This window comes from Malaclemys terrapin, chromosome 3 (genome assembly GCF_027887155.1).
Source record: "Malaclemys terrapin pileata isolate rMalTer1 chromosome 3, rMalTer1.hap1, whole genome shotgun sequence".
In the NCBI taxonomy this organism is placed as follows: Eukaryota; Metazoa; Chordata; order Testudines; family Emydidae; genus Malaclemys; species Malaclemys terrapin.
Window position 1 is genome coordinate 101,786,513 of NC_071507.1, and position 25,517 is coordinate 101,812,029.

The 25,517-nt window shown below is 40.8% G+C and overlaps 1 protein-coding gene across 1 annotated transcript; it reads right to left on the reverse strand.

Moving 5' to 3' along the window:
- Positions 1 to 1,919: 1,919 nt before the first annotated feature.
- On the reverse strand, positions 1,920 to 25,504 carry PEX3 (peroxisomal biogenesis factor 3). Its single transcript, XM_054021399.1, has 12 exons — positions 25,330 to 25,504; positions 20,074 to 20,205; positions 17,695 to 17,776; positions 14,759 to 14,802; positions 12,084 to 12,208; positions 9,801 to 9,867; positions 9,645 to 9,699; positions 9,184 to 9,352; positions 6,844 to 6,914; positions 5,432 to 5,554; positions 3,334 to 3,430; positions 1,920 to 2,846 (listed from the first exon to the last, which is right to left on the reverse strand). Exons 1-12 carry the CDS (start codon positions 25,400 to 25,402, stop codon positions 2,763 to 2,765), a joined length of 1,122 nt encoding a protein of 373 aa, XP_053877374.1. The 5' UTR covers positions 25,403 to 25,504; the 3' UTR covers positions 1,920 to 2,762.
- Positions 25,505 to 25,517: the final 13 nt, after the last annotated feature.

Consider the following 25,517-nt stretch of genomic DNA (forward strand, 5'->3'; position numbering starts at 1 on the left):
TGGTAGGCGTTCCGCAGCTCCTTCACTTTAATCCTGCACCGCAGTGCATCCTGGTCATGTCCTTTGATATCTGCCCGAAGGTATCGTAATTCCTATGGCTGGAGCACAGCTGAGACTGGACAGCCTCCTCCCCCCAAAAACTGATGAGGTCCAGCAACTTGCCATTGCTCCATACTGGGGCTCGCCTGGTGCGTGGAGGCATAGTCACCTGGAAAGATTCGCTGAGAGCACTTCACGTCTGGCTGAGCAAACAGGAAGGGATTTTTCAAAATTCCCAGAGAATTTAAAGTGCGGGTCTGACAGTTGGTCACCTGAGGGCAGGGCAGTAGAGTTCAAAGTGATGACCAGACTGGCTAGCACAGGCATTGGGGGACACTTCTGGAGGCCGATCAGAGCGCACTATAGGACCAGGGCGTCCACAATGGCGCCGCAGCGCTCTAGCGGGGGCGCAGCAAATGTTATTCCACTCGCCAAGGTGGAGTACCAGCAGCGCTGTAGCCGCGGAATCAGACCGCTCTACATGCCTTGCTAGTGCGCCCGGAGCTCCTTTATTGCGCTGTAACTTCCAAGTGTTGCCAAGGCCTGAGTCTAGCAGAATCTCCGCTATGCTGCAGGTTATTGCTATGAGGAGTATGGTTAATTTTTAAGAGTTACAGAGAACTTGTGCAACAAATCCTTTCACTATAAAAGGCACGCCTAGTGAAGGATATACAATAAAGCAGAAAAGATATTTCTAGAAATATCTGGACCTCTGCTGCCTTCTAGGCGTATGGCTGTCCTTTCAGCAGCATTGTGTCCCCCCCAGTAATCACTTTCAACTCACTTTGAGTATTTAGCAGTTCCAGGTTTAGCCAAATGTTGCTTTCAATAGCACTTGTGGGAGGAAGCTGTTTAAAAATCATTCTAATCCTCCCTTCCTCCTATGGCATGGGCTGTCCATTTATGATGCCCTTTATCTCTTCCTCAATACCCACTTAACAAAATGGATGTAAAGATTTGTGTTTCAGTGACTAGGAGGCCCCATGGGCCAATCAAAATTGATCTTTGGGTAATCAGTATCTGCTGTCCTACTCTTAACAGGACTGTGGTATTGAACATGGTATAAGTGCCTAGGCAGAATTCTAAATCAAGGAAGAGATTAACTAGGCTGTTCTCACAGCCTTCAGAAGAGTCAAAGTCCACTACAACTTGTTTTGTCAAAGACATTTGTAAAGAAGCTTCAGTGCCACATTTCATTTCTAGAGACCTAGGGAAGTTAGTACAGTAGTAGCGTCTATCTTACTGCAGAAATATTCATCGTCTATATTCCATTGTATATCCTACCCTGGGCAGCAATCCTGCAAAGCGTTACACACATCCATAGCGTTACATACTGAGTAGTTGCACTGATTTTAATAGAAATACTCACAACATATAAAGTTATGCATGTGCTTAAGTCTTTTCAAGATCAGGGCTTTAGTCTGACTGGCTGCAAGTAACATTAGTCTAGGAAAATCATGTAGGTGTAAGTATTTCAAGCAGCTCCCATAGGTGAGGAATTTAACACAAAATCTTAACTAAATTTCACATGTAAAATTATTTATTGTGTAAAATTTAGGAGACTGTGAATAGGAATGGGCCTGAGTTACAAAATCTGCACTTCTGCTATAGTGATGGGCATATTAAAATTCTGAGTGGTGAATTGATGTTATGCACCTGTGCTGTGTGGTTCATTTAGCTATTCTTAAGAGTTAGACGATGCTGTAGTTGCTCTTATTTATGCTGATTGGGTTTTTAAATAAGTGCCTTGTGTGGACTTATAAATTCATATGTACATGAAAATTGCTCTCCAGTAGTCCTACCTTATGGGCCAAAGAATTATATTTTTCTAGTCTTTGCAAATTTCTGCAGGAAACTAATGAAAATAAATGCAAGACTACTATAATATAGAGAAATTTATTTTGATATAAGCAAAGTTTTTAAATGGTGGTCTATTTAGGTATAGACATTCTTTTATGTTGGTAAAATTATTGCACACAAATTTTACATTAAAATTCTTTATTGCAATACAGACAGTGTACTGGGATCAAAATTAACACAAAGTAAGATAAAATATTTACAAATGTGTACATCGATAGCTGTTCATCAACAGCATAAACACAATAGACCCTAAATCAATGTATTCTAAGTCTTCAGCAAGAAGGCAAGCACCCAGAACTTTGGTCAGGCACCTGCATCAGTTGGCAGAGACTTTGTTTTTGACTCTGGAATATTAAATTTTCCAGGATGGCATTTACAGTATTGAGGAAAGAAGGATTTTTTTAAAGTTTTTGTAGTGGAAGGAGAGAGAAGCCTGACTTCACCCATCTTACTGTCTGTTGCAGTTTCTAGAGTTTTATGATTAGAGATTGCTTCTTCCAAAATTCACCACATCCGAAGCAAGTCAGTTTTAATAACTGTAGGTATCTTAATATTGGCCTTTTGTGTTCAATAAAAGTAGTTCTAAATGAATTAATTAAATACAGCTGAAACCTTCTTAATGCAAAGTCTTAAGGAATAGTGATTTTTCCAAAAAGAACTAGTTTTTAATCAGGTGTTGTAAGCAGGATTCTATTATATAAACAATAGCGGGTGCATTCCCAAGTATTTCAATAAGTGTATTCTTTCTGAAGGTCTAACAATCCTACGCCATTATGAAATTAACCAAAATCCTTAAGTTCCCACCTGGTATTCACAAGGGATGTACTATATGAAGACATGAACTGTTCCTTTTGATGCACAGTTCACTTCTCTAATTGTTGAGAAGAACTAAAAGCTTCATACACATTAGCAGCAAAGTCTTTCATTTGTTCCATCATCAACAAGTCCTGGAAGAAGATAAAAAATAACTAGTTTAAGAAGCATCACCTTTTCTTGCTGAAGTACTTTGTCATGTTTAACATGTGTGAGTTTGATACCAGAAAGTGTTGAGTTTTTTTTACTCAAATATAAAAGTTTGTCACATTTGAAAACGAAAATTGTGATCAGAATCGCCAAAGGAGTCTGATCAAGAGATTAGTCTGCATTCCCCATTTCCCACCATTCTTCCCTTCTTCTCCCCGGTCCCCTCCCTACCCCCCACTAACAACAGCAGGTGGCAGGGATGAGTGAATGAGGGGGGGAGGGGCCTTTTTTTGGGAGAGGGAGCCTTTTCTTAAGTGTCACCAGTTGTTCCCACTTCTTAAAAGAAACTGAACTAAAACTCATCACATGAGAATTGGGCAATATAGTTTTGATATAAAATGTTGCATTTAACAATGAATATTTTAGCAGACTTGGGATACTTTTAAGATACTAAGTACAAAGGCTTCTTACCTGAATAAAGTGACTAGGGGTTTCACTGCACACTGAATGGATCTGTCCATTTATGATGGGTATTATCTTTGCCAAAGGAAGACTGACACTACAGAGACTAGAAGGAATAAAAACACACAAGAGGGCAGGCATAAGCTCCCTTTTATATTGCAAAAACTATATATAAACTCTTTGGGATAGCTACAACTCTGAAGAAGTAACTTCCATTTCTTTTACCCTTAAAAGACTAAGTTTCAGATTTCCATTGTGTGTGGTTTTAAGTTTACTTATTTGTTCTTTATCAGGTCTTTTGTTAAAAAGCACACATATAGAGAACAACCACAACAAGCAGCAACTGGTCGGTTGGTGACTGTATTCCATTCAACAACATAGGTGTGTCACATGTAACAAGAACTATAGTTCAACCAAAGTTTGTACCGACTAAATCACTAGCTATGTCAGTTTGCAGTCCTATCCTCTTCCAAATACCATTGGAGGTAGCGTGAGGAGTCAAGTAGGATAGATGGGAGATTAATAGCAATCAAAAATATTACAGTAATTTTAATAATTTAAATAAGTGATACTTAAGGGGACTATCAAGCATTTATAAATAAATCACAGTTTTGCTTTTTTGTTATTGACAATGATCATCTGTTTTTCTCACCTGAAAATCATTTTTAGAACTGGATTAGTTTTCAGATAAGATGTTTTGCAATTGATTTCAGTGTAGCCAGGATTTCACCCAAAAAGTACACACATTTCACTTTCATCTTATTACTAAATACAACAAAGTAATAAAGCCCCATCCACATCCCCCTTTCACAGTCAGCCTTAATGCTCAATCCTGCACTGAGACAGATCTTTATAAGCAGATCCCTGTACACACGTAGAGCCTCACTGAAACCAACTGGGCTCTCACTAGGTGCAGGTGTTTGCCTACATGCCCGCCATTGCAGGATCAGGGCATAAAGAGTGTGTTATAAGGGAAGTGCTATTAAGTCAAGCTCCCTTGGAAATGCCCACAATTTATCTATTCTGATAAGTATTTCAGCTATAAAATGACCCCATATTATTCTGTGTTTATCCTGTGTGGGTTTTTTTAAATCCACTTTGCCTTTCAGCATCCACTCTTCCAGGAAGGACCTATTCTGCATTCAACACACTCCAATTATTGTACAGCACTGTGTAGTCTGACAGTATTATACATGGAACGTAGTTCAGAAGGGGTTAAACGAAGCATCTGGGAGTCAAGGAGTGAAACTTCATGTCAGAAAGAGTGCTAAAACAAAGTTTTATAAGGAGGAGAGAGTGTGTTAAGAGGTAGGGGATTAAAACAGACAATGGCATCACAACAGGGATGAGTCTGGCTCAGTGGCTAGGCAGGATCACCTGTAGGACTCTGAACTCAGGGTTTGTAAAAACTATTGCTAAAATAATTATAAAAATAAATAAAAAAGTAAGCAGTCTATTAGAAGAGGCACTAGACTCCAGATTTTTTAATAGCTCATTATAATAATACACCATGCAAATGAACTTCAGGATCTACAAGTACTAACGTAGCGTGTATTTGGTGGGAGAGGGGCATGGCAACTCCTGACTGACTTCATGCCAGTTATTGAAGAGATCTGGAAATGGTAAGTAAAACAAAATGAAGAACTTGTCTGCCAAAACTAACTCTCTCTTCCACCCAGTATGTTTGGTATTTTCCCTGAAGTATCACCTCCCATTGTTTCAATAGTTGCTACCAGCAGAGTAAATTCTAAATAAGTCAAAATATAATTAGTGAGGCGGCACGCTCTAGCAGACTAAGCACAGGATAGAGAGCCAAGAACTTCCAAGTTCTAGTTTTAACGCTGCAACTGACTGTGTGGGACCTTAGTCAAATCACAGCTTATATTGCTGTTTTCTCACCTGTAAAATGGCAAAGCTAGTACTTTTCTACCTCACTAAAGTGAGTAAAATCCATGTTTGTTTATGAAGTGCTGTCATTCTTCTCATCACCAGTTACTTCCATTTATACAGGGGCCATTGAATCTATTACCATTTGCTGAGTTTACTGTGAAGTAAAAAGCATAATCAAGACAGAAAACACATAAAATACCATCAAAGTAATATTTACCTATTTACAGAGCCACTCTGACATAGGTCCTGTTCAGTGGGTCTAAAGAACTCTGCCATATTGTCCAATAGTCGACTGAATCCTCTGTTTAAACAGGTGCTCAAAACCGTACTAAAATCTGGGCTGTTAAAAAAAAAAAAAAGTTTTTAAAACTTGCTGTTCTTGTTCCTAATATGTAGTTCTTCACATTTTAAAAAATACACCCATAGGCACCCCTCCAACAATATGGATGCGTATCCCATAAATTAAAGTTTACAACAGAGACAAAGGACTGCTCATAAATTCATCTTCCTCAGCTCACCAAACAGATGGCCTTTGCAGCATGTCCAGAAGATTAATAAGTATGGGTTCTGGCAGATCCAGGCCCAAAAAGGGGGGGGGGGGGGGAAGGACACAGAACACCCTGCCAGCAGTTCCCTCTCATTTCTATTGAGGCAATTCCACCTTGAGCACCAGTGTTGTTCTCAATTGTGGCAGTATACTACAGAGAGAGAGAGACCAAGTCCCAAACCATTTAGGTCTTTACAGTTATAACCAACACATTGAACTCCACCTGTAAGCTGAATAAAAGCCAGTGCAGATCAAGCATTTCTAAAGCATTTATCACTAATATAGGAGAACTAGAACTTCAATAATCATTACTTAGTGCTAAGATACTGTGGTGATGGGCGCAATAAAATCCCCAAGACCTCTAGAAGATCAATTAAAAGAACAGCCTCCCATAGTTCAGTGCTTCAATGTCTGTCAACATTTTTAACGCAAAATCCCTCACTTTTATAACTCCCTTGTAAAAGAAAAACATTTAATGCACTGCTAAAACCCTGCATAAAAAAAAAGTGTTAATTGGAATCCATTGAAAAATGGAATCTGAAAAAGAAAATTAAGCCCAAATTTCTGCACTTTTACATGAGAGTAAGAGTAGAGGAAAGCCATTGATTTCAGTGAAACAACTCTGGACTTACATTGATCTAACAGAGAAGAGAAGTTGGCCCAAGTTATTGTAGAACCACAGAAAATGGGGCGGGTGGAGGGGCAGGAGAAGACCTGTCATGTCAGCTTGTCACTGCAAGATTATTTCTTGCAAGTATATTTTCTAGTGATGTGTCTAGTAATGTTTACAGTGATTAATCAATCAGAAGCTTTTGTTTTTAAAAGCTAAAGCTTAGTTTTTCAAAAAGGTCCAATGAGTTCGGTATTCAAATCCCACTGAATTTGAGCACTCAACCGCCTCAGGCACTTTTGAAAATGGCAGTCTAAAAGCCTTTAGCTCATTAATTTTAATATAGTGTTAATAATTTAAGGGTCAAATTTTATGAGGGGAACCACCACCACCATAAGTACATATATGAAAATTGCAATTACGATACAATTTTTAATGCTAATACAGATTACAGCACAGGTTATCACTATACCTTTCCAACATATCTCTGGTTTCATTAAGTAATTTAATAGTAGCAACATCTCTTTCTGTAAGTCCACAGGCCTAGAAAAAGCAAACAAAACATCCAATTTAATAGGAACTCCATTAGCAACTGGAATACAGTTAGACTACAAATATAATGGTCTGGTTTTGAAGTCACTGTTGCAGAACCAGGCTGGTAATACACATGCACCTAGCGTTCATTTCAGAAATCTAGTAAAGTGGGAATAAGTGACCCAGGGACCGCTTGGTACCAACTGGTAGAGTGCACAAGGGGTGTAAAGTGCTTTACAGGGATCCCCTGGGTCAGAAATCTGTAGTTGACTGATGGTGGCATTTGAGATCTCTAACAAGAGCCAGTAGTAGCCTACTGGTTGTCATAATCATTGCAAAATATATGTACAGATATTTACGGAGCTATATTGAAAGTTATATTCGCAGTGTCTTGGAATTAAGGCAGGTCACCAGAAGGTGACATATCTCAGAAATGTTCCTTTCAGGCAAGAGGCAAGACACCTATCTCCATGGCCATTTGCGTTTTGTGTATTATATACCTACATGCATAATGAATCAGGTGCGGACTGAGAGACTGCAAAATCTACAAGAACAAACAAACAGCAGGGAAGGCCGGTATATCTTGGAGCGCAAGGAGACATATTGAATCCTTCACCTAGGAAACAAACTGACAGTGTTCGAGTCTCATGAAATGTGTTGCAGCTAGCCTGTGCTACGAAGATTTTGGGTGAGCAATACTTTATTAGACATGAGAGTATCTAGGCACAAGTCTAGGCACTAGAACGTGTATTATGATTTTATTTTATATGTAACCATTTGTTTCCAATACTACTGCTTGCTGCTACTTGAATCTCTATGCTTTGTTAAATAGACTTATACAGTAGAACCTCAGAGTTACAAACACCAGAGTTATTAACTGATCAATCAACCGCACACCTCATTTGGAACCGGAAGTATGCAATCAGGCAGCAGCAGAGCCCCAAAAAAAGCAAATACAGTACAGTACTGTGTTAAACATACACTACTACAAAAATAAAGGGCAAGTATAAAAAAGATTCGACAAGGTAAGGAAACTGTTTCTGTGCTTGTTTCATTTAAATTAAGATGGTTAAAAGCAGAATTTTTCTGCATAGTAAAATTTCAAAGCTGTATTAAGTCAATGTTCGGTTGTAAACTTTTCAAAGAACAACCATAACATTTTGTTCAGAGTTACAAACAACCTCCATTCTGAAGGTGTTCGTAACTGAGGTTCTACTGTACTTGAGTTTGCTATAAATATATTAAGGGCTGTGTGTAAAGCAGAGTGGTGATCTGAGGTGGAAGTGGTAAACTGAAGTGTACCGTTTCTTTGAAGGAAGCAGTGGATTTGTAAATACTGTGAGCGTCCAGTGGACCAGGGGCTGGACACTCCAGGGAGATGCTGACAGATCTTGGGAGTTGGGGTATGCCAATCACTAATCTGTAGAGTGACAGTGAGGCCAAGAGGGCAGCGCTTGTGTTGTCAATGGCCAGTGGGGTTGAGAAGCTGACCCATGGCAAGCACAGACAAGGCTTCCTCGTACTAAGGGTAGGTAGCCTCACAGTGAACATCCCATGAACGACAAAAATAAGGGTGCAAATGTCAGAGCAACAGGGAAAGGGGAGAGAAGTCAAGCCAAAAATGTAATACAATAAAATCATTGTAACAAATGTCCAACTGGAAACCGAGTTTTAAATCGTGATCATCAAGTCTCTTTATAATCTCTGTGTACGCAGAAGCATTCGCTAATTTTATCACTGTTGTTTCCTTTCAGAAAGTTTACTGGGAAACAGAGTAACTTAGCGAGATATTCTCTACTCCTTAGCCCTCTAAAGTTGAATAATTCAACACGTTTATATTTAGTCATTTAACATGAGATGAGCATCTTATTGCCCGCTATGGCGAAAGTTTATTCCTTAAAACTAGTTTTATATCAAATTAAGAGCTGAATCTCCTCTCAATGTGAGATGTGGATTAGATATGTAACTATGATGCTGGCAAACTTCAGGAAGTTTGGAAAACTGTTTTAGTGAAACAACTGATTACTACTGAAGTTTTCTTCTTTCTAATCTTTGTTTCTCCATGCTGGAGGATAAAATTGAGATTAGAATAAAAAGCAATTCTGTTTTAACTCTTCTAGTCTATTAATTACATTGCCTAGATTAAAGAAACCACGACACTTGACTTAATGTGAAGTAACTGGCATCGGCTCTCATTAAGGGTACAGTTACCATGCTACAACAATAATGTGGTGCACAAAATAGAACAAAAATGATGCACATAAAATTAAACAAGTACCTGGGTGGCTAATGGGTTTTCTTCATCTGGCATCATATAATGACACAATAGAGATCTAGATCCAATCTTATCTGAGTGGGACAAATCTTTATGCTGTTCTATCAACTTTCTGATTTCTTTAAGTTTCTGCTCCAACTCCAAAAGAGACAGAGTATGTTTAAGAGAAACACTGTGGAAATAAAGGACTAAAATGTTAATTACAGAGTCAATAATACAGATTTCATTTATTTGCTTGTGACAAAATTACATTCAAACAACAACAATCACCATATTTAGATATTGATCAACCCAGAAATCTGTTGCAACAAGCTAAGCTTGCCAATGCACATTAATAGATAAATCAGGAATTTTCAGATACTATTTGCAAATCATAAAGTTTCCTCATTTTAATATTTTTACCCCCGACACACTATTTGGAAGCAACCACCAAGGAAAAGATGGAAAAAAACAGTCACCTTTACCTTCCAAACACTTTCTGCACAGCTTGTTTAACTACAGTTATTAACTCAGTCAGACCTATGGGCAGAAAAAAGGTACCAAAAATGATTCAAGTCTCATTTGTTGAAATATTGCATACAATGGCATGATATAAAAACAGTAGTTTACGAGTGTCATACCATCTCCTAGAAGGTGTTGAATACTTGATAAATATTGCTGTTGGACTTCAGGGGGAGCTAAAAGTGTCTGTAAAGAAAAAAAACAAACAATTTAATGATGTGCCAGCCACTAATATAGATTAATGCATGAGTCCTCCTCCTTTGCTTTCATGCAGGTTGTAGTAATTCTGGATGTGGATTTTCCTCTCCTAAGTCCTTCCAACACCATAGGTGTGTCCCCCCCAAATCCTTCTAATATCATGCATGGGCTTCCCCAACTCTGCCTCACTGGTGAGGTACCATCTGTCTTCCAGACCTCAGTAGTTTCACAGCATGGAACAGGGTAGAACAAAGACTTCCTCAAAGGAAAATTGGGAAGAAGAGCTAAAAAAGTCTTCTGCAGCACATCCATTCTTTAGCAGCAGGTCATTGTGCTCATCCTTCCTCTCCTAGCCTTGTGTAGAATTGCTACACACAAGCCCGAGCAAAAGATGGGAGCAGCCAATCTAATTTAGCAACTCCTGCCCCACTGGGGACTCTGCGGAACAGCAGGACTGCTCCTATTTGTCCTAGGACACCCAAGAAGAGAACCTCCAGACGAAATCAACTCAAACAGGAGCTCACAAGCAGACATGCTGGAGGTGGGAGATGACAAGTCTCTCTCAGACATTCTCCTTTCTCCAATAAAAAGGAGACCCTTTATTCAGGCTATGGCTTCTGCTTCCTTCCATCCTAAAGGATCCTTTTACCTCTCCTCCAAAAAGAGCTTTCTGCAGGCAAGCTCCCTGATGTTTTCCCTCCACTGTATTGTAGGGACGACTTCTCCATCCCTAGTGGCAGGAAAAAAATGCATCCCTCATTCGCCCTTTGCTCAGATAGGAATTCTCCTGAAGTGGGGAAGCTAGAGTTGGAACCAGCCCCCTCTCCACCTTCCTGCTCCTCAGATAACCTCAGGAAAGCCACTCTCATGGAATGGAGTAACAACTCAAGTTTCACAAAAGCCTTAAAAGTCTCTTTGGTGAAAAATTCTCAAGACATGAAGCAGAGGCCATCTGCTTTGCTCCAAGGCAACCTCTCAGACTGGATCCTGCCAATCCACTCCACTGCTCAGAAGATGGCAGAAACAGAGAGTGCTTCTTCTGCTACACTTCCCTGCCCAAGAACCACCGCAGATTTTACCAACTGGACCCTGACTTCCACCATCTCTGGCCGGGGCCGGCTCCAGTGTTTTTGCTGCCCCAAGCGGCAGGGGAAAAAAAAAAAAAAAAGAAGCCGCGATCAGTGGCACTTCAGCGGCAGGTCTACCACCGCCGCTTCATTCTTCTGCGGCAATTCGGCGGCAGGACCTTCCCTCCGAGACGGACTGAGGGACCCACTGCCGAATTGCCGCCGAAGAGCTGGACGTGCTGCCCCTCTCCATTGGCCGCCCCAGGCACCTGCTTGCTGTGCTGGTGCCTGGAGCCGGCCCTGTCCCTGGCTGCCTTACTGGAAAGTGGAGCCTCCTAAGGCCTGTCTCCTGAGGCCTGTCTCTAGAGGCCAACATGTCCCTTTATGACTCTGGAAAGCAGGTGGAAGGAGCCGTTAACAATACAGAGGAGCACTCAGATAACTATTAATGCCCACATCTCATGCTTTTAGAGCAGTCATCCAGTAGCTCACTGAGATCTTATCTGACACCCTATTTGTTCCTGTTGGTACAGCCACAACACAGAAAAGAAAACCAAATTGGTTACCTTGCTAGCTGTTTTCCATGATCTAGCAACACCAGTAAGAACATCCAGTCAATAAGCCTCAAGGGACAATTGGGGTCAGACAACATGACTAGATAGTCAGTGTTGTAATTAGCCAACCATAATTTTTCTTCAGTTGTGGGAGACTGTAACTTGGGGCAGCCTGCCTATATGCTGGGAGGAATTAGGCATGAAAATCCTGCGACTGGATTACTTACCACAGGCTGGTTTGTCCATACTGATATTGCTATATCTCAGAAAATTAATAAGATAAAAGAAGTGTATATTTAGTTGGGTATTTAATAACAAATAACCCTCTCAATTTGCACCTGTGTTGCTCAGAAAGGGTGTCAGATAAGGTTTTTTTTGTTCAGCCCAGTTTTAGGGGTTTCAAGCAACAGGACTATCACTACTTCTATTGAGAGACTATTCCACAGACTAATACCAGAAGAGTTCTCATATCCCCACTCCTGATTTCAGCCTAAATTTTCCTTTCCATAATTTCATCCCAATATTCCTGGTTATACCCTTTCATCTCTCAATGATGAATTTATTTTCATGAATAAATACTTACCGTGCCATTTTTGCAGATTGCTGCATTATCCAGGTAGATGTAACCACCAATAATATTTAATTGGACTCGCAGAAGAACTACAAGCATACACGTACTATACACAGCTACAATGCTTCTGGTAAAACCTTAAAGAGGAAAAAGGAAATAATTTTGAAGTTATATCACTAGGAGGGCAAAGGGGAGCATTCTCCAGAGCTCAATAAGTATCAACTTTCATTTTTATAGTCATTTTTTCATGTCATTGCTTTTCTTAGATCACACACCCCTCAAAGAAAGTTCACAACCAAGATGATCACATAAGTCTAAATATGTACAGTAGTGATAGCTAAAATGCTTAATAAAATTCACAATCATTCACTGTAAAGCAACATGCTAAATTACACTATTAAAATAATTTGCAAAAAGAAAAGATACTGCACAAGTTACCCAAACTATATGCCCTTCCAGCTGATCCCTTTTATTGGGCTAATTAAAAATGCAAAATAGGGTGTTGTATTGAAAGTTCCATTCTTCATTAGCCATGGAAACAAATTTAGAACACTATATTAGACTTCATCATCCAATTCAGACAAAGGCAGCGTAACAAGAAGCCTGCTAACTACCTATGGTAGGGGCTGATATTGCTTAGGAAAGGAAAAGGGAACCAGCATTGGCACTGGAGCAGCCAGCCACTAGAGAGGATGTCTGGATAGAAGGGTAAATGAGGCAACTAGGCAGTCTGCTTGAGTAGCAAGTAATATGAACATGAGAAGAAAAGGACTAGGAAACAGGGACGGAGAAGGAAGGAACCAGATGGACAAAGTAGCATATATAGAGAGCTGTAGAAGAGAGAGGAACAGAACCAAAGGGAGTGGAAGATGAAGCAAAGAGAAAAAACAGAACAACACATAGTAGCTAGGAGTCAAGAAGGGGTATTCAACCTTGGCCCAATGGTATTTCACTGCACAACTATTCAGCTATGTATACACTATGGCATCCTTTCCTGTCCTTCTACCCCAAAACACATACAATGATGAAACAAGGGGCTCCGATGGTATGATTGGTTACTATGGAACTTGGGGGGCGGAGGGAGAGAAATCAGCTGATAGCACGCTTCTCTCAAGTCAGTGGAGAAGTTTTGCTACTTAGGGAATATGCCATCACTGAACGCCATAATTGGTTATGAGATTCCCCAGTGCATAACCAAGGCCAGGTTTGCATTTGGAATGCTATCATATTGCCTATAGAGTGACAGACATCTAAGCTATATGTCTCTTGGACAGTCGTACTTATAATGCTTTTATATGGTTGAAAGACATAAGCAACATATTGCTGCCACATTATGTAACCTGATTAGTTTTAGGTGCTCAGTCTTCAGTTTATTTGCAGGATGAAATAGTGGGACGAGATTCCCAATATCGGAATCCTTAATCACTGTTGGATGTCTGGCACTGAAGGCATGCTCAGAAAAGTTCAGCTGCCTTGGTCTGGATATTTTATTCATAGGCCAACTCAATACACAAGGCCATATGTTATGATCAGCTAAAGCAAGGTATCCAGTTTCATGATGGCAAGTACAAACAATATAAAGATACACTAAAAAAGTTGAAAACACGTCAGATTGACCCAGCAACTGGGAAGCAACAGCCCATGTCAGAGCAAGGTGGCAGCAGTTTTGTCATATTGTCATTAACTGCTTTAAAGCAAGGCACCTTAACACCTTATGTGAAAAATCCAAACACCATAGAGCAGGGGTCGGCAATGTTTGGCACACGGCTCGCCAGGGTAAGCACTCTGGTGGGCCGGGCCAGTTTATTTACCTGCTGACGCGGTAGGTTCGGCCGATCGCGGCCCCCACTGGCCGCGGTTCGCCGTCCCAGGCCAATGGGAGCGGCGGGAAGCCGCGGCCAGCACATCGCTCGCCCGTGCCGCTTCTCGCCGCCCCCTTTGGCCCGGGACGGTGAACCGCAGCGAGTGGGGGCTGCAATCGGCAGAACCTGCCGCGTCAGCAGGTAAATAAACTGGCCTGGCCCGCCAGGGTGCTTACCCTGGCAAGCTGCGTGCCAAATGTTGCCGACCCCTGCCATAGAGCAAGGACACAACAGCTTGCCCTGGTCATGGACAATCTTGTTTGTCCCACATGTAACTGTGTTTGCGATTCTCACATAATGTTAACAATGACATGAGACTCTGGGCTTCAGCAAAATCAACAGCTGATAATATGTACAACTGGCCAACATTTTAGAAGCAATGACGTATTTTTTTTGTTCAGGTTCTTGTGCTGCGCCTATTGCAGTCGTTTCTGAGCACCTATTTTGGAGATTTTTCACAATGGTGCAGAAGATGTGGCATGCATATTTCTACATTGTTATTCCACTCTTTTCAGGATTTTCATGAGGGTCTTACAGCCTTCCAAGACTCAGTGAGATATTTCAGCTTGGCCTCTGACCCTATGACTTTCCAAAGAGATATCTTGCTTATCTGTAGCACCTTTCTGTGATGGCTTCTACTGTATAATGTTGCTATGAAGTGTAGTAGAACAGTGACTATATAAATAATATTTGCTGAAGCAACAGCAACCCACTCCTGTGCACTTAAATGGATATGTATATTCTAAAAGGAGAGAAAAAAAAGATTTTTTTCAGGCTTATTATGCTACAATAATATGTACATAAAAATCTTTCATTTTGACTTACTTATTATCTTTAAATCCTCCCATATTTCTAACTTGTTTGGTGGCCTGTTGGGAAAGAAATAATGAAAAATATTAAAAACATTTACATTCAAAAAGAAACTAGAAAGTATTAAAGAAACTAAATGAAATAACAGTGCTGCAAGGCATATTTATATAACTACAATAATTACTGAAATTAAGTTTGTGTCCACCATCATTTGTTTGTAGTTCAGGAAGAAGCGTGTCTATAATAAAGAACTACAAAATCCTGGAGGTTTTTCAAAACAACTTTCATGTACCAGATTGCCAAAAAAATTAATCTGGATTCTGTAGCTCTATTATCTGGTCTGAGTTTATAAGCTTAGTGAGTCAGTATTTAAAGAGAAAACCCGGATGATACAGAAAGTGGTGTTGGTGACATGGGCCCAGATCCTATCATTTGTTTCACACGGACAGACATCTACGCCCACCTGGTGCCCCACTGACTTAATGGGGCTCTGGGTGGGCACAGTGCACTGCACTGCAGGACCAGAGTCACAGTGGTCATATTCCTTCTTCCAAGTCCAACCTTTGCTAAGTTTGGCTGTAGGGAGAACAGTTGATGATTTTTAAAGATGAAATGAAGCTCGAAAGATTAAACTGACCAGCTTTTCGTATTTGAGCAGACTTACTAAGGCATGGCACGATCTTAACATACTGAAATATTAGAGAGATGATGTATCCTCTGGGACATCTGTGGAAAAGAAAATGCAACCCTCTCCCCCGGCCCCCCTCTTTTTTTTTTTTTTTTTAAAAACAGGCATGTTATCCCCAATGTCTTGGCCAAATTTAACCCTTATTTCTAACCTTATTTCTTCCTCATGTAGCCATGCTTATCTTTAAGCATTGCGGATACAGAATGGCTGTTGTGTTTCAACCCAGAGATGACAGCATTTCAGTGCTGTGTGAAATGATCCCTGAAAATAATGTGGGAAGTATTTTGTAATTCCTTGGTGTGAAAGGTTACATAAATATCACTGTTTTTATGTAGGAAACAATCTACTCTTTCGTCAGGCTGCAAGAAATTCCAGTAAAATAATAAAATTTAAATTATCATTTTTGATCCCCATTTTTGTTCTTCACAGGTCTGACTCTCAACACTTCTGGGCATTTTCATCCTTTTAGAAGAAACACACAGAATTTGGTATTTGTTTAAAATATCAATCAACTGCTCAGTTCTCTTGTACAAATCATACAACAGACAATGAAATATAATAGGCTATCAAATCTATGACTTTGGTGGACAGATGGAGACACACATTAAGGAAGAGACAGAGGAATGCTATGGCATATGTAACAGCAACTCACACACACTTTATTCTGTTTTGCAAAATATATCAACAATTTTAAAAACTATGTTTTAAAAAAAATGGAGAGAAAAAAAATCCTACATAAAAAACCCCCCCACATACTAGAGCATTCCTTTAAGCCAGCAAATTACAGGGCTTGAAAATATATTTGTCCATTTGTATATAATGAGTACAAAACTTTCCATGCCAAATGGGATGGAGAAGAGGAACCAATGCCATCAACTTTTGCAGAACCTACGTTTTCATCTAAATAGAAAAACGTTTCTAGAGCTTGTGATTATAAAGATAATCTTTCAGTGTAAACTGATGTGGTCTTTTTAAGTCCCTGGAAACACCTCCAATATCAAGGGACAGAAGAGTGAAAACTGACCAGTCATGTCAGTTTTCACTGTTGCTACTCAGAAGCCTGTGGGAGGCAGCGAAACTGACCAGGATAACATCAACTTTACTCTTATTTCTCTGGAAAGCCATAGTTAGCAGCAGAAGCAAGCACTGGAGTTGTTCGCTAGGGAAGACACCGTAAAAGAGTAGCTTGGAGGATGGGAGGTGTTGAGCAAGGAATACAGCGGCACACCACTTCCCTGGTCACAAACAGCCGGATTGCTCTGGTGTGAGAAAGGAGACCAAGATGGAACCAGAATACTCTTGCTCCTCTCTGATATTTCTTCTTCTCAGAGTCAGTTTCCTAGGAAGACTGAAGAAATTTTTTCCACAACAATGCTAAAAAAAGTGCCCAGCTTTTCGTATTTCAAGCAGACTTTCTAAGGGATGGCACAATGTTAACACACTGAAATATCAGAAAGATGCTGTATCCTCTGGGACATCAAGAACTGAAATCTCCATTTCTGCTCCTTTACATGGCACAAGACAGTAGTGTTAGGAAACAGTGGTCCTTTCTATCTACCTGCTATGTATTCTCTTTCACTCCTTCGGTCGAAATGACCACTCATAGACTGAAGAAGTTTGATCTATCTCTGTCAGAGGAAAAGGTGAGAAAGCATCCCTGAATCTCTGGGCAGAGCCCAAGAATACGTAGCTACTTGAAAAACTCTAGCTTTATACCCAATCCAGTCAGTTACTTCATCTCATGATCTGTCTCTCCACAAAAAATAAAACTTACAATCCTATATCCAAGCAAAATTAAATTCAACGCTTCCTCTGCACCAGTGAGCTGGCCGAGGGACGTACTGGCTGCTGCTTCCAGCCGCTCCCATTGGCCTGGAGCAGTGAACCGCGGCCACTGGGAGCCGTGATCAGCCGAACCTGCGGATGCAGCAGGTAAATAAACCAGCCCAGCCCACCAGGGGCTTTCCCTGCACAAGCGGCGGAACAAGTTTGGGAACCACTGTCTTAGACTAGGTGGTGTAGGGCAAAGGGTCTTTTCTTCTAATATTGATGAAGTGCCATACACACGAAACTACATAATTAATAAGCATTTTATTGTGCTATAACGAATACCATAATAGACTGTTGATTCAAGGATCTAGAGAATCAAAATCTCTCATGCTCTTTGAACTGCAAATGCATCACTTAAAGCCCAAATCAGGGAAAATTTGTGACTCAAAATCACTTTGCACAGTTGCTAAGACAATCTACAAAACATTCTTACCTATTTTTCAGTAAAGATGTGAGGCTTTCAGAATTCAGCTGATGCATTAGGGCATCCCTCAGTGCTGGAAGCATTGACAGCACTATCATTAAAAGAAAATAAATTGGTAAACAAAGAAAAACAGTCAGCCTAAGTGTGATTACCCTCCTCCCCTCCAATAGTTAAGAATATTTATTTTTGTTTCCTAATTTACAACACACCTAGTAGGTGTGTGACTGGAAGGAAGGACAAGATACACAGAAGGGGCTGAAAGTATACTATATCATGACCATAAGATCTAATGTTTCCAATCATAATTTAACAAAAGCAAACATTAATTCAATAAGTCTTGTGGAAATCAAACTGGGGTGGCCACTACCCATCTGTTACCACTATTTTTAGAGGTTAAGGCAGGCCCTTTTCAGATTACATCAAAAAAGAAACACTGCAGTCAAATTTACCAAGTCATTTTAACAGTATGTAAAGTCACAGGAATGGTTTGCTTCAAAGAAGCCCTCACTTGTTCTATTTACTGATTGGGAACTCCTATTTGTGCAGGAAGAAACAAATTCTCATCAGCCCATCTAACTGCTCATATCAGAGCCTGCTCCACTTGTCTAGGAACAGCCTTTACAACAGCTCCAGATAGAGTATTTCCTACTTCCTAGTGTCTGTATTTGCCTCGTTTAACAAGTGCATGAGTCTATAAACCTCAGCTCCAGGCTAGTTCCCAAGTTGGCTATATTTTGTGCCAGGCTTAATTGGCTGGTCAAGTTAGACTTTTGTTCCAAGTCCTCCTTTTTCTCTCTCAGATACTTAAATAGCCTACCTTACCATAGTATCTGAGTGTCTTGCAATCTTTAATGCATTTATCCTCACAACATGCCGGAAGATTGGTAAGTGATATTATCCCCGTTTTACAGATGGGAAACTGAGGCATTGAGTGATTTGCCCAAGATCCCAGAGGAAATCAGTAGTAGAGCATGGAACTGAACTCTGGTTTCCCAAATCTCAGGCTAGGACCCCAACCACTGGGGCATCTTTCCTCTTTTTAGATGATTCACAACTGAATACTGTACTACCACACACAAACTACCAAATATATAGTTCTTAGGGCTTAAATTATAAATTTACGATGCAGTAGAACTCAAAGTATACCAGGTACTTTACAGACATAAGAAAACAGTCAGTGCCTCAAAGAGTTATGTATCTGAAAGAAAAAAAACTGAAGGAAGGTAATAGACCAGAACCCAATATAAACAAAGTGCTCAGGATGCCAACTTGCACACAAATTGTTAGTGCCACTTTTGTGTGTCATTATTTTTACATACAAATAGGAGATATCTAATGATTTGATATATAAAATCTTAAAACGTATACTGTAGCTGGCCCAAAACTAAAATTTGTCTTTCTTCAGTGGAGAAGAAAACGCTGAGCTTGTTTCCAAAGAGGAAGGATGCTGCATAACTGCGAGATCTGTTTTATATTTAAAACAAGAAACACATAAAAGGGATATTGGGAGCCAACTTCCTTTCATCTTTGAAGATCTCAGCGCCAAATTCCTATCCTATTAGGAGGAGGATAAAATGAAAGACAGACATGCACAGTATATAATGATAATGCACACAGAAAGAAAAAAAAAGAAAAAAAACCCCTCAGAGATGGTACTTAGTTGTGGTGGATGAGCAGGATAAATAAAACCTAATTTCCTCTGTACAGTCAACCCGGTACTATGATTCTGTTAAGTTAAAAGGTAGTCCAGACTGCTTTCCAAGCACCCTTGGTATCCTCAATCACTTTCAGCAACCCAGGGAGCCATTATGCACTAGAAAGGGTGGGAAAAAAAATGCCTCTCCACCCCTGTGCTATATAAATAAACTTGAACCACTTGTGAATAAATAATTCCCCATCTCTAAATTATAGACTATGTTGTAATACAAGAATAATCACCACCACCTTAGTGTTCCACCTTTTAACTGGTCTATCTTCAAAGTTAGGGAATTATTAAACTGCAAAGTTTCTTACTGGATGTACTAAAGGTTATCTGCCAAGTTAATTCTATGTAACTTAATGAGAGTTTGTTTATATTATTACTCTTGGTGGCTTGCTGTAAATCTACCCACCCCTTTAGTGTGGCGACCACTTGATTCTTGAATAAGATATTGCTTAGGGACCTTAGAGAATCTTGAACCTACAAAAACTGTAATCTATCTATTTTATTATAGAGCCCAATAAATAATACTATTTGAACTATGCCTTTATAAGGCAATTATTCAACACTGATGCTTCTGAGTTCTAACTAGCTGCTGTGTTAATTTTCTCCTTCCATATTGTGGGTTTAAATATATTGTATAAATCCCCAAAGGATTCTTATCAGAAAAATGTATTTGCTTGTCTTACCTGTCATATTGCAGGTCCTCTGATTACTTTCAAAATGATACTGCCTTCGTGCTTGGGCAATATATTCAGCTGCTTCTCTTTCTTGGATTTCTTTAATTTTTCTCTGCCCGTATTTTCCCAGTAGGTAAACTCCTATAAAGATATATATATTTTTAAATAACAAGTGGCTTTATAAAATGTCATTAAGCTCCTCCTACTTCTGCCCTTTTGTTCTGTTTTACTACGGTCATAAACGTATAGTTAAGGGTTAATGCCTCTTTTACCTGTAAAGGGTTAAAAAGCTCACCTAACCTAGCTGACACCTGACCAGAGGAACAAATGGGGGGATAAGATGTTTCAAAAGAAAGGAGGGAAGTTCCCTTTGTTTAGAGTTTAGTTTAAGTTTTGACCAGAGTGGGAAAGCTCCAGAATTCAGCCTCTTATCAAGTAGTGAGTATTAGTGAAGGAAATAAATAGGTTTATGTTTATTTTCTTTGTAACTTGTCTTGGGCATTAGGGGGTTAATCAAATTGGGTATTCTTTTGTGTAACTAAGTTTTTGCCCAGGGGAACACCCTCTGTGTTTTGAATCTGTTGTCTGTGAGAGTAGCTGGTATGCTAATCTTTCCCAGAGGTTTGTCTTTCACCTTTCTTTTCTTTAATTAAAAGCCCTTTTTTTTTTTTTTTTAAGAACCTGATTGATTTTCCCTTGTTTTAAGATCCAAGGGGATTGGATCTGGACTCACCAGGAGTTGGTGGGGGAAAAGAGGGGGGATGTTAAATTCTCCTTGTGTTAAGATCCAAGGGTTTGGATCGGTGTTCACCAGGAAATTGGTGACGAAGTCTCTCAAGGCTACCCAGGGAAAGGAGTTAGAACTTGGGAGAGGGTTCACATGCAGGTCCCCATATCTGTACTCTAAAGTTCAGAGTGGGGGTGAAACCTATGACAACTACCGAACTCTATTTAACAAAACCACAACATCATATGCTTCTTCGAGAATCTGGGTCTCAACTATTTGGGGTTGAATTTTTCCATAGTAGTATTAAAAGCTGGAACTTTAAGTTGAAAATAAAATGCCAGACATAATGCTTTGAATTTATGAAAGAAATATCTTCCAAGCAGAGATTCCTGACAATGGGGCTTTTGGTGTGACTGCAATACAAACAACAAATATTTTAAAAGACTGGAGAATGAAAAGCAGACACAATGCAAAAGTGTGGTAGAAATAAAGGGTGAGTGAGAAAAGTTAAATGCATAAAACCCAAAGAAAAGGAAAAGAGTGAGATACAAAAGAAAAGAAAATGGATAGCTCAATTTTAGACAAAAATATTTTATTTAGATATTTGTATGGGCATGGTAGCAAAAAAAAAGTCAGAAATAAATTCCTCAGCATCTGAAAGTGTAGATGAGTCCTAATATACAGCAGTGATATTAAATCTCTAACTGGGATGAAAATCACAAGGGCTATCAACCACTTGTGGGCCTGGCCAACACTAAAATGTTAGGTAGACCTGGCTATGTTACTCAGGGTGTGAAAAATCCACGCTGCAGGGCGACACAGTTAAATCGACATAAATCCTGGGTGTAGACAGTGCTAGTCAATGGATAAATTCTTCTATCAGCCTAGCTACTGCTTTTTGGGGAAGTGGATTACCTACACTGATAGGAAAACACCTCCCATCACTATAGGGAGTGCATACATTGAAGAGCTACAGTGCTGCCACTGTAGCGTTTCAAGTGTAGACAACCCTTATTGGCTTTAGGGGTCTGCTATATACAACACATTGCAGGAACAGAGCCCAAGACACCCAGCAGCTGGGATCAAGAAGAAATCTCCCCTTACCTTATAATATTGTAATATGGTACAATTGGCAGAGGACATTATATAGGTGTTCACTGTCCACTGAAACATCTAGCACTGACTAATGGCAAAGACAAGATTCCAGACTTCAGGGGAACTCCTGGACTGTTCCTACTATGTTTCTTTTAAAAAGTCTTTGAGCACTTGTTTCATATCATGACACTGACAGATTTAAAGAACTTTCCCCCAACTGATCAATGGTTAACGTTATTTTTATATTCCTTGTACTTGAGCTTGGACATGAACAACACCTTAATCTTAGAATGTTGAAATTTCCTAGACTATGAGCCAAATTGATGTTTTGGAGGACATATATGTATCCAAAGCATTCAGGTCTTAAATACACTGTTTTGGAAGTATGCAAGTCCTACTAGAGTACAATTTTTTTTGCATCATCACCACTATTACCATAAGCATCACTGCTATTTGACCACATACATGTGTTTTTCTACACTAATTCTCTTTATACAGCTCTTCTCATTGAAGAGAGAATCACATAACAGTACACAGAACAAGTTTAGATATTGATTCAAAATTCCTCTTGATGCTACAGTGCACTTACAAAGCCGTAAATACAAATCTACACTTTTCCCCCCCACCTGAATCAAGATTCACAGGCTACAAAGTAAATATTTGAAAGAGTAAGCAGATACTACACTTGCACTACAGCTCAGAGAGCCGGAAACCCAAACAATATTTAAATGTTGCTCAAGGCTGAAATCTTTAGTCAATCTAGCTACCTTTACAGTAAAGATATGAGCCTGCCCCAGTGTACCCCACCATAATATTTCTGTGCCATGTCAGGGACAGAAATAGAGTTAGGGTGTAAGTTGAGATCATTTTGCCAAGGGGTTCCTCAGACACAGGCTCCTCCCTCCCCCTTCCCCACCAATAAGGAGCTGATTTTAATATTCAAACTGCTCTAAAACTGACCTGCACATAGTGATTGTCTGTCCTTAAAATTGGTGTTTCACAAAAGGGGCTAGGATAGGTTTTAGGAAAGGGAAAACACCCACTGAGATAAATGGGTCAGTTCACATGTCTCAGAGCTATTATGTTATGCTGTATTCATCTCCATGGGATGGTCTGATCCGTGCCCACCCCAAAGCACATCCCATTGAGATGAAACACTTCACACCTCAGTAATCCTCCTACATTGCAGATTCCCCTATCTCTACCTATTCCTGAAGTGTGGAATATGAAGTATGGGGCTCCGATCCACTCTCCCTTGCTTTCTCCAGCAGGCAGATGTGCTCCTCATTGCTGCAGGCAGCTGGCAGGAGCAGGGCAGGCAATCACCACTGTGCCAACCCCATCACACCTCCAGATAGTCCAGTTTTTTTCCCAACTGACCCAGCCCCAACACTTGTAGTCAGGTCCGTTGGGTTACAGGGCTCTACTATGTGGGAAATAGAGGAGCCAGGAGGAAGGCAGAGCTGTTAGTCAAGTGGCTCTGAGATCCCCTCTTGGGCTGAGGCCCAGGTACAGGCAGTGATAGCTCTGAGGTGCCCTCTGGGAGCAAGGCCTGCTAGATCCAGCTGTGTCAAAGCTGGCTCAGGTACAGCTACGCTTGCTGCAATCACACCTCCCAAGTGCAGTGTAGACAACCCTTTGTGTCCCAATCTGCTTTGATAAACGATGTCTATCCTTCCAGATAAATATAAAGCACTGTGGGGACACAACACACAGGTACTACAGTAGAAGAAACTGTTAGTGTGCTTATATTTGACCACTTGTTGCCAGGTATTACCAGCCCTTAACCCTTGTCTTAAGGGCTCCATCTGGAATATCACCCACACTTACCTCTGCCCTGTAGCGTACACTACCAGATTAGCACAAATCCCCACAGCAGGAACAGATTAGTGTGTGTAACTAAACTCTGTATTTCCTGCTTTCAGACATTTAAGTATAGGTGCATTCAACATCCTGGTGGCACAAATGGCACTGCCGGTCAACTGGGTTAACTAAGTTTTGGGACAATGCATTTTCCATGACTGGGGCTAAAATGAGCGCATGTGGTGTTTTTATCAGTGATGGCAAATGTGCATTTCAGCTAAATACACAGCTATCTTACTGAATTATTGCAATAGTTAGTACCTGAAGGATGATACAAAACATGTAATGGCTTTCCAATGTTGCAGTATTAATTTTGTTAAACTATCATTAAAAACTTAAATAATTCAAGGTAGGTGTTGCTTTCAAGGCCTCCAAGTTAATTCAGATTTACTAATCTAACATAAGCAACTGAATGGGCACAGCCTAACAATTTTATTTATATTGTTTGCGTCAGCTGATTCTCTTAGTTTCCCCACCAGCAATAGGGGGATCATGGTCCTTGGTAACATTTTAGTAAAAATCAATCACTATGAAAATAAATATGGAACAGGAGGGAAATATTTTAAAATATGAGTTGCCTCACTGGCTACTGTGCCATCATCCTCTCCATATAACTGCAAAGAATAACTACCATGTAAAAGCCAGATCTGTCTGCTGTGCTTTTTTAAACCACAGATTTTGCATCCCAAAATTATTCATAATGAATCAATGTAAGTTATTTCCCCCCCAAAAGTTATATATGAACATAGCAACAGAGAGTCCTGTGACTTGGTTTGGATAAGACAGTTACATGCTCATATATCAGAGGGGTAGCCGTGTTAGTCTGGATCTGTAAAAAGCAACAGAGAGTCCTGTGGCACTTTTAAGACTAACAGATGTATTTTAGAGCATAAGCTTTCGTGGGTGAATGCCCACTTCGTCGGATGCGGGCATTCACCCACAAAAGCTTATGCTCCAATACATCTGTTAGTCTTAAAAGTGCCACAGGACTCTCTGTTGCTTTTTACAGATCCAGACTAACACGGCTACCCCTCTGATATATGAGCATGTAACTGTCTTATCCAAACCAGTCACAAGATTATTATTTTTAAAACTGCCTTTCAAGTTAATACTACAAAAGGGTTTTGGGCCGCACCTATTAAAAGGTGTAAGCTTCTAAAGAAAGCCTAGGACAAGGAGCGGAGAGGAAGCATTTCCACCCTACAGACGCAACGATGATTTAGCTACGATATTCCTAAAGCGGGCACGCGGGGCTCCAGGCTGAGCCGAACGGCCTGGCCAGAGAGGTAGCAGGTTGCAGCGCGCGCCATAGGGTCCCGGGGAGCTCCCCCGATTCCCTGCAGGGAGCGCCGCGGGGGTGGGACTAGGGTTTCCCGAGCTAGGCAGGAGCCTCTGCACTGATCTGAACGCGCCCCCGTCCCCCAGGGCAGGGCAGGGCCCGGCCCCAGACACACACGGGGCACCGCGCAGGGCCCGGCTCTATGGGGGGGAAGGGGGGGTCCCGCACCTGCCTCCTGCAAGGGGGAAGGGGGAGTGAGCGAGGCCGGGCAGGAGGCCGAGGCCCGGGGCGAGTCACTCACCGCCCAGGAAGGTGCCCAGGAAGAGACATTTCTTCTTGTGGCGCTTGAGGAAGCTCCACAGGGCTCCCAGCATCCTGCCCCCGGCCCGGCAGCCCCCAGCCGGCCCCGCGCCCGGACCAGCCGAGAGAGGCCGCCTCAGCCCCGCGAGTGCCGCCGGGAGGGGCGGGCAGAGGCCGCCGCGCAGACAC

Bases quoted from the DNA above. Each gene is read 5' to 3' on its own strand.
- PEX3 (XM_054021399.1), bottom strand. From the start codon at position 25,402: ATGCTGGGAGCCCTGTGGAGCTTCCTCAAGCGCCACAAGAAGAAATGT. The intron at 12,209-14,758 runs GTAAGTCAAAAT...TTCCTCTTTAAG, and splicing joins GGAGGATTTAAAGATAATAA to GTTTTACCAGAAGCATTGTA. The intron at 9,353-9,644 runs GTAAAGGTGACT...TTATTTCCACAG, and splicing joins GTGCAGAAAGTGTTTGGAAG to TGTTTCTCTTAAACATACTC.